The sequence below is a fragment of the Pristis pectinata genome, chromosome 31 (genome assembly GCF_009764475.1).
Source record: "Pristis pectinata isolate sPriPec2 chromosome 31, sPriPec2.1.pri, whole genome shotgun sequence".
NCBI classification, from domain to species: domain Eukaryota; kingdom Metazoa; phylum Chordata; class Chondrichthyes; order Rhinopristiformes; family Pristidae; genus Pristis; species Pristis pectinata.
The window spans coordinates 16,738,696-16,748,623 of NC_067435.1; the positions used below are offsets into that span (position 1 = coordinate 16,738,696).

General features: G+C 41.4%; 1 protein-coding gene across 1 annotated transcript; it reads left to right on the top strand.

The window, feature by feature from the left end:
- Nucleotides 1-279: 279 nt before the first annotated feature.
- Nucleotides 280-6,233, top strand: LOC127584966 (histone chaperone asf1b). The gene is made up of 4 exons (XM_052042043.1): nucleotides 280-523; nucleotides 690-805; nucleotides 3,577-3,753; nucleotides 5,191-6,233. The coding sequence occupies exons 1-4, from the start codon at nucleotides 415-417 to the stop codon at nucleotides 5,392-5,394; spliced, it is 606 nt and encodes a 201-aa protein (XP_051898003.1). The 5' UTR covers nucleotides 280-414; the 3' UTR covers nucleotides 5,395-6,233.
- Nucleotides 6,234-9,928: the final 3,695 nt, after the last annotated feature.

A 9,928-nucleotide genomic window follows, 5' to 3' on the forward strand; every position in this document is an offset into this window, starting at 1 on the left:
CCTCCCCCAAATCAGCCCCCCACCCCCCAAACCTCCCCTAAACCCAGCCCCCACACCAAACCCCCTGCCCTAGCCCGGCCCGGCCCCGCCCAACCCCCGCCCCCCGGTACACACTCGCTCCAGCGTCCGAATGGGTTTTTCCCGCCGCCGCTGCCGCCGCTGATTGGCCAGCCTCCGGCCGCCGCCAACCGTCGACTAATAAAGTTGATCGAAAGGCGGCGGGTGCCGTCGAGCTCTCGCGAGAGCCGCCGGGGTATAAATGCGCGGGGTTGGCGGGAGGCGCGCAATGTGAGCGAGGCGGCGGGCGAAGGGGAGGCGGAGGTCGGCGCCCGGCGGAGGGCGGCAGGCGGCGGATCGCGGGGGCCCCGGGTCACCAAGGCACCCAGTTTTCCCACCTCTTCACCCCCGTTCGCTATGGCCAAGGTGCAGGTGCTGAATGTGGTGGTGCTGGACAACCCGTCTCCCTTCAACAACCCCTTCCAGTTCGAGATCACCTTCGAGTGCATCGAGGACCTGCCGGACGGTGAGGGCGGGCGCCGCCGCTCCGCGCCTTCTGATTGGCGCGTTCGGTTTTGTCAATGGGAACCTCGAGCTGTCAATCAACCGCTGTAGCGCGGGCGGCCCTGGGGCTGCAGCCGCTTGCAGATGGCATCGGGGGTCTTATGTTGTTATTACTTTCCCGTTTTTAGATCTAGAGTGGAAAATCATCTACGTGGGCTCTGCGGAGAGCGAGGAGCACGACCAGGTGCTGGACTCGGTGCTGGTGGGACCTGTCCCGGCGGGACGTCACATGTTTGTGTTTCAGGTACTGTGTGGTCAGGCCGCAGCGCGCAAAACACCGAGCGGTTCGGCGATGCATCAGCGTTGAACATTAATCAATCTACCAAGTCATAACTATTAGTATTGAATTCGCGCATAAAAATATTCCTTTATCAACACTAGCGGTACAGACAGGGTTATAACCTTTTACAGAGTTTACTGACTTGTGCTTTTAATTTTTGGTTATTGTGCTCTGTTATGCCTAGTGGGATTGAAATGCATTGCAAAAAGTTTTTTCAGTCAATGGTGTGGTTTTAATGGAGTTACGTTATTTAAATTGGTGATGAACTTTCCTAACTGTTATCTGTGTACTAGGATTATTAGAATAGGAATAGTATTGCAGTGCTATAATGAAGGTGACGTGGATGACGACAAAAAGGACTGGAAATACTGTAGGCCAGACAACATCTGGGGTGCAAATGAAGTGTTATCCCCTCAGAATATTAACTGTTTCTCCCCACAAATGCTGCCTGAGCAGAGTATTTTCACCATTTAGTTTTGTTAAAGAATTGAACTGAATGTTTCCACTGTTATTAGCAAACATTGATTCAATCCTGTTTTGTATCCTAGTTATCAAACATGAGCTTTGTTGCCATGTTTCTGCCTTCTGCAATACCCAGCAGTCATTTATATTAAGAGTTGCTGAACAGCACTGAAGACTTTGCAGTTAAATGTTTGGCTATGCCTTGAACTGATAGTAATTAAAATTGCTTTTGAATTCAGTATTTGTGTACAACTTCTAATATTATCAATTTCCAATTTGTGGGTTTCTGCCAAAATTTGGTATTTAACTATTGTGAATATAAAATTATTTTGTGGCTAATTAAAAATCAAATAAGTTGTAAAGTTTGAACCTTGATACCTTTCTTGGATGGTAGCTAGTACCCTTATTCCTTTTCCTTTTTGTACACTGCTTTGATGCTAGACAACCTACTTCCTCTAAGTATCCCAAATGATGCAGCCTTCACAGCATGCTAGGGTAGAGCTTCCAAATTCTCTGCAAGTTCCTGGGCAGCTCACTTTTAAATGACCATCTCTGATCTTGTAATTTTCTCCTTGTTTGAGATTCTCCCACAAATGGAAACATTTTGACATATGCACATGCTTTTTTGTAATGACTTGTTTTTCAGTACCTCAGACACATCTGGAGTATTGGGGGGTGCTCCCTGGGTTACAAATGGTTTGACTTTGTGCAAGTCCACTTAAATTTTTTAAAACCTTTTCAAGCTGGTAATGTTCTGTTATTCAATAATAACTAGACATGGTATATTTCATTAGTTATGTATATCATTGAGGTGATTGATTATTTTCTATAGTAACCCACATATTGCTTTTCATTACATTAAACAATGTTTCTGGCCTACAGAAATCATCTTGCAGACACCTCCTGGGTAGGGAGCCCTTGCATAACCCAGGATTGCTTGTTTTTCAAATGCAGATTTCCCTGTTAACATTTCACCTTGGGTACACAATTTCTGAAAAGCAATTACTGGTCTTGTGCCTCTGCATGTTTAGGTGAAGCTTGTACAGCAATGTTTACATTGCAGATTGAATCTTGCTGTCCAATATGACCTATTCATTATAAGCAGGTTGAAATGCATATCACTGACTTGGTAGAATTCTTATTGCACAAATTAGATGCAGAGACAGCTTGCTCTGTACCTTTAGTGTTTCTTCCTCCAGCATTGTAGGCTTTGGAATTCTTAATTGGAATCGCTCACCTCTGAAATATCTATTTAGTACCATGTTCATGAATTTTTGTATAGTCTGCAGAAGTGAAAGTTTACTGTAATGACTAGTTGGTATCAACTTTAGTTCCAATACTGATGGTGTCAGTTGCTTATCTTGACTGCACTTTCACCTTGTATTAATATCAACTTTTAAAATGGTGTTCCACATCTAATAGAAATGCCTGTGTACAGTTCCCAGTGTAATTACTTATTCCAGTCACTGGAAGTACTGTGGCTTTCTTGTATCTCTGGCCCTTGGTGACCCCATTTCTACTCTAACAAGATCATTTATAGAAGCAGCAAATGAGCAGGGGAGATGCTGGCTTAACCTGGTGCTGTTAACTTGTACTGTCTAGATTGCAAAATGGTGGTTGAAATGAAGGGCAGTGGCATCAGCTGACTGGGCTTTGGGGCAACCATGCTTTGAAGGCTAATGACATTCTGGATCAGATCCCTCCTTGTAGGTGACTAGTTATAGCAGAGAATGTCTAGTTACTGCTTGTACAGTAGTTGTTAAATACTGAATTTTCTTCAAGTGGTACCTCTTTCTTGAAAGTCTAAGTTGAGCAATTTAGAATGCAGCTATATCTGCTATCCCACATTTTGGCAGAGAATGCCTTCTGTTTTTATGCCAGAAAGCAGGGGTTCTGTCTGACTTAAGGATAATAACTTAAGCTGAAGAATGCCTCCATGTCCTGGAAGGTCATTGAATCTTCATAGCCTTAAATATTTAGTCAGTTTATGCCAGAATGTTGTGGCTTTATCCAAACTGAAAATTAAGAATTGTTTGGATGCAAGGAGTCAACAGGTTCCTGTCTTGTGCCACAAAGGCAAGAGGTTCTAAAGGTATGGTAATATTTGACTTGGGGTTGGAGGAATGCTGTGATCTGGAATATTCTAGTAGCATTGTAAGCTCAGCTTGTAACAAGTCATCAAATAACTTGACATGAGCATGGAGCTTGAGTTGTATCACATTATGGAACCTTCTGAGTTGTACAAATCTCATTGTTCCCCTCTGCTTTTTCAGGCTGATGCCCCAAATGCAAGTCTCATCCCAGATGCTGATGCAGTTGGTGTGACTGTGGTTCTCATCACGTGCACATATCGAGATCAAGAGTTTATTCGTGTTGGGTATTACGTAAATAATGAATACACTGATCCTGAATTAAAGGAGAACCCACCAATGAAACCAGACTATGCCAAAGTAAGAACTACATAAATTCATTGTTTTATTGTTTAAAAACAAAATTGGAAGTCACTGCTTTAAATCATTGAATGATGCTGATATTTATTGGCTTGGATACCTTGCTAATCCTATTGGTTTATGGCCTTCAGGGCTACAGAATAAGAACCAAGATTTTTGTTAGCATGAGTTGGACAAATGGCTGCTTGTGAGAAATTTTTCTGCTTGTGAAATCTTTCCCACCTCCAAGACTCTATAACTATCTATGCTTGACTGTAAAGGTATTTGCTACTTAATTTCCCCCATTTATATGGTGCTTTAACTGTAAATGGACACTTTCAGTCAGTGCTGTGGAATTTCTCTGCACTCTTCACTGCTCAAAGCAAAGGTGGTTGAGGCTGATGCATTATGAATGTCATGATGCTGAATGTTAATTGAAACTTGCCCCCACAACATGCCATGGACCAATATCAGCATTTTCTGCATTGGCACAATTTCTTCTTTGTTGGTGTTTGGTTCAGTAAAATGGAACAATAGCTTTTGTGTTCTGCTTTAACGTATTGTACCCTCTAAGTGCAGGTGCATTTCTGCCTCCTTTGTTAGGCAACTGCAGTGGGGTGATTGTGACGCATATCCCTTTGCTTTACAATTTAATCTTGCCAAAGAAATGTGCCCTTTTCAGCAATGACCTCAATTTTTGGCATAGTCCTGAAGAATTTTGGTCAGGACAGCTTTCAAAATTAAGCCTTGCATTTTTAGTGTACTTCTAGCTCCAGAACATCCAAGATCATCATTGCCAATGAATACTTTTGAAGTGAAGTAGTCAGATGCAGCACAGAAGCAGGATGACCATCAACCACCCATTTATGCTAATCCCTCATTGACTCTCGGTTTTATTCTCTCCACATTCCTGTCAACTCCTTTCTCCCCTCTCCCCCCCAGGTTCCATCACTTGTGTACAGTTAGTGGTCAATTAGTGAACCTCTTTGGGATGTGGGAGGAAACCAGACCTGGAGGGAATCCATGTGTCACAATGTGCAAACTCCATATGGATAGCACCAGAGCCTGGGATCAAATCCAAGTTTCTGGTGCTGCAAAATAGCAGCTGTACTAGCTCTGACATTAATGTCAGTGTCGTGGATCTTTTCAATATCCAAAGGCAGACTGGGTGTACTTAACCCCTCTCCTGCAACAACCCTGCTAGAAATTTAGTTTCTATCTTCCCCAAGGTGCATCAAATGCTACATTATTTGTCTACACAGGCTAACTTTCATGTCTTTGCAGTTGATGGCTGTGAGCACCTTAGTAATCATTCATTGCAGGTGGATTTGAGTCCAGGCCCCTAACTTTGATCCATTTCTTTAATTTGACTGAAATGTGTGTGAATAGTCTAGTTATGTCTTGTATTGTTGTAACAACAAACATGGAATTTTACATTTTTCCCCCTTTGCTGTCTAGCTCCAGCGAAATATTCTGGCTTCAAACCCAAGAGTTACCAGATTCCACATCAATTGGGAAGGTGTCAGTGAAAAAATGGAAGATATTGAGAATGTTGACCCAAGTTCAAATGCAATGCTTCCTCCCACCTGTACACCCCTGAAGGGACTTGGAGCAGGAAGTGCACTGAGTATAGTTCCAGAGAACTCTATGGACTGCATGTGAAACCAACTGGTGAATATGTGTTGAAATGGACATGGTTTTTTTACCCGGGGTTTGTTAGCTTTTGGAGTTAATTGAGAGGAGCATTTGTCAGACTTCAGTGTCCCAGAAGGCCTTAAATCTACAAGTGAGGGAGTGACAAAGGTAGGGGCCAAGGTGTACAAGTTTCCATTCTGGTTCCACAGCAATTGCAGTGGTTGTAACTGCCATAGGTGATCTACAATGAGCTGGTTTCTTTTGCCCAATGATGATAGTTATTGGTAAAAATGCAGTTGGCATCTGTTGTAAATTAGCTGGAAATAAGTATCTACAGAACTTGTTTATAGTTTTTTTTGCTGTGTAGGTCCAGGAAAGGTTGGTGGGGGGGGTGGGTTGGAAAAGTCTGATTTGTTAAATATGTTCGATACCTCTTCTGATGGTCCCAGGAGCTGGTCATTTCCAGAGCTTCAGTTACCAACTGACTGAGCTATTGCTAGTTGCCTTGTGCTCTCAGCAATGACTTCTGGAACTTTCAAAGCAAGTGGAGTCACTGGTATTCAAAAGGCAACCCCACATAATCCAAACCAGGAGTTTAAGTTAGCTGAATGAATGTCAGTTGTCCAGCATAATTGTTTTCAGAATCTCAATGAGGAAACTATTTTGTAACTTTTAATATTGTACTTTGTAAATCGTGATCCAAACCTGCCTGCATTGACTCTTGGATAGGATAATTAAATGCTAAAATTCAAAAATATAAGCTTTATAAAACATTGGTTTTGAAAACAGCAACCATTTTTTACAAATGTTAGTGATGTAGAATTGTATTGTCTTGCTTTGCCTGAATAAAAGCACTTGTAAATGCAGTTGTGTTCATGTTTTTGGAATATTCTATTTAAGGTGTACTATGATGCTGTGCTTGTATTTTTGGGAGTTCCTTAAAGGAGCCTTCTGTTTGATCAAATCGGATTATTTCAGTTAACCCTAGTGGGAAAACTGATTTGGGTTATTTCCTTAACAAACAACATTAGTAGAATCTGTCTTTAATTTGTTATCCAAATGGGAACTTCATTTTTTCTATAATCTGTTCAGTATATTTGTATAATCTTTTACATTTTGTTAATGTCTTTTCAAAGATGAAAGATTTGACAATTAACTTTCAAAACCATCTAAAGACCAGAGCAGGAAACTGCTGGAGGGACTCAGCAGGTCAAGCAGCATCTGTAGAGGCAAAGGGATAGTTTCTCGGTGTTGAGGCATTGCATGAGTCCTGATGCAGGGTCTTGACCTGAAACATTGATAATCTTTGTTTCTGCAGATACTGCTTGACCTGTGTTCCTCCAGCACTTTTTTTGTTGCTCCAGATTCCAGTGTCTGCAGTCTTGTCTCAATTGTAGGACTAGGAATTCAGCAACTTGTGTAGTAATCAAATTGGGCTTGTTCAAAGCTTTTACACACCTTGCTTTTGGGTAATTCCTGACTTCTTGAAGTGTGGAAAACCACTCAGGTCAACTGAATAGGCATTAAATCATAAGTAACATTCTAATAGTGGTCACTATGCATTTTCAGGAAGTATTGTTCATGTAAATTTGTATTGAGTGATAAAAGTTAAATCTGTTATTTGTTGAATAGTTGAAGAATTCATGGACTTTAAAGTTCATGTGACCCCTTGATGGGATTGGGAAATATAGGGAATAAGGGAATACCTGAAATATAATTGTAGATGTTTTACAATATGTAACTAGAAACCCCAATTTCTAACTGCCACTTACAGTGGTGAAGCACGTACAACTGGTGCAGTGCTTATGGTGGGTTTGCTGCAGTGAAGTTGATGATGGGGGTGAGAAAGTTGAAGGTTTAGTGAAGTCTAGTGAAGAACAGGAATTATTTTCAAGTTAGAATGTTATGTGGTAAGGAAATAGTGACCCCCACCCCCATGTGACTTCTGTCCTGTTAAAATTGAGCCTGAAGGTGTAAGTGCAGATGCTACTGTTGCCAATGGTAGAGGGATTAGATACTTAACAGTGTATTGTGTAAATGAAATGGGTGTTTTCACCTGGATCAGGAGCTGCTTCAGTGATGGAGCTGTCTTCATCTAAGCAAGTAGAGAATATGCATACTGCTTTCTGGACTTTCTCCAGTAGATGGTACTAAGATTGTTGGGAACTGCTTGGAAAATGATATTCCTGACTTGTACCTGCAATATGCCAGATGCATATTGGTTTTTGGTTAATATTGGTATCTGGCCCTGGCCCAACTCTCCTCAATGTTAGTGGTAAGTGTTCTATGTCAAGAATAGATGTGCTGAAACATTAGGAAGTTATCACCATTAAAGAATGGGCTGAGAAGTAACATTTTAATGTGCAAAAGGAAAATTCTGTAGTTTCAGAAATAAAACAATGCTGAAAATAGCAGTTCAAGCAGCATCTGTAGTGAGTGTTGATGACCTTTCCACAGAACTTGTAAAAAAAAAATGAAGAGACAACAAAAGGACACACTCTTCCCCCTGACAACCTGTCCACTTATTCCTCACCACCTTCCCCTTATTCCATGGTCTACTGTCCTCTCATCAGATTCCTCCTTCAGCCCTTTGCCTCTTCCACCTATCACTGCTCAGCTTGCATCACTCCCATTCATCCCCTCACCCACCCACACACCTTCCTCCTCTCACCTGCCAGCCTGTCCTTTTCCTTTCCAACCTTATTCTGGCTTCTACCCTCTTCCTTTCCAGTCTTGATGGAGGGTTTCAACCTGAAATGTTGACTGCTTATTTCCCTCCATAGATGCTCCATAGTTCCTCCCACATTTCATGTGTCTTTTGGAGATCTGTGGAGATCAGAGTGACAGCTGAGGGGACAAAGACCTGTGAATAACAAGCTGTGTGGAGGACATGGAATCTGAAATGACAAGAGGGGACAAAGGGAAAACTGGAATGGCTGAATTCAATAGCTTCAAATGTGTTCTGAAGGCTGTAATGTGCCATGTGAGATTGCAAGCTTGAGGAATAGCATTGAGCTTAACTAACTTGATGTCCAGTTATTCTGGTGTTGGCCTTGATGTTGATCTACAGTAACAGCTACCCTTGTTTAGTATGCATGCAGTCAGGTTTTTCCCTTGACTGCATAAAGGCCAGTCACCCTCATCTCAATTTTGGAATTCTGCTTTCTTGTCATGTTTTGGACCAAGGCTTTAATGAAGCCTGGAGCTGAAAACTTAGTATAATTTGAGCATCTGAGCAGATTTGCTGGGAGGGAGATGTTGCTTCATAGTGCAGTCCACAGTACCTTCCACTACCTTGTCAATAATGTAAGTGGATTGATAGGATGGTAAATGGTTAGATTGTACAGGTGCCTCAAAAGGCTAGAAAAATAACAACTCTACAGCACTGGTGTGTACACCCACTGGGAAAGCTGGGTTAGAATTCCAGCTAGTGCTGGAACACAAATCTTCAGTAGCATAACATAGATGTTGGGCTATTCGGCTTCTGCTGAATCTAGTGTTCAATTATTTGATATTACATGAAAGACTTGTTTTTAGTTATGGTGAAGTTGAAATGGAATCTTTGCTTCCCCTTAGCTTTAACTGTCTGCACCATGTATGAACATACCAAAACTAAAAGATGAACTTCAGTAAAAGTGCTGGAGGATGTTATGGAACTAAATTCCACACATCCCTAAACACACAGCTTAGTGTTCCAAAATAGGTGGCTTAGGAAATGGTAGATGCAATAGTCCAGATTTCCACGCTGACACCTTTCTAGAATTCTAGGTGCTAGAGCACAAGCAACTACAATTTAGAAATGAGTAAAAGAAAATGTTGGAATCTTGTGGTAACTAGATTCTGCCTTATTTTCTAGATCAACTTGATTTTATGAAAGGCAAGTCATGTTTGACAACTTAAACTTTGAAGGCTGTTACTAGGAGGGTAATGAAGATGAACCAGTGGATAGGATGTAACTGGATTTTCAACTGGGTTTCAAGGGGTTGGGGATAATGCATTAGCATGGAAGGTTGATTTATACAAAGTTGGGAAAATGGATCATTTTTCAGTTTGATAATTTCACTAGTGCCAGAAGGAAATGATCACTTTTCTGACACCCTTTTGGAGAATTCCTTCAATCATTGGCTGCATAAGGAATTCACAACAGATAGGGACCTCAAAATCATACACTACCTCAGACATTGAAGGATGGGTTCTGCAATCATTGAGAATAAAAATGGTGCCTTCTGACCTTCCTGTTTTACTCAAATGTTCCTTTTCTGCTGGCACAAGAACTTGGCATCAATCTAAGAATATTTCTATCCAAGCAGGCATTTTAAAGTTGTTTTATTTCACTTGTGATGCTGTTGAAAACTCTTTGCTTGTTATTTTCCAACAACTTTGTGCATGCTGAAGCAAGCAACCATTTGAAAACTTGAGGGGTTTTCTAATCTCCTTCACATGAAAGTCCTTGGCCTTTTCAGTTAGTATGGGTCTGGAAATCAGTGCATCTTCCAAATGTTTCAAAGCAAACCTCTTACAAATATTTGTCTTGCTGGTCTAGTTTCTTTTAAGTATAGCA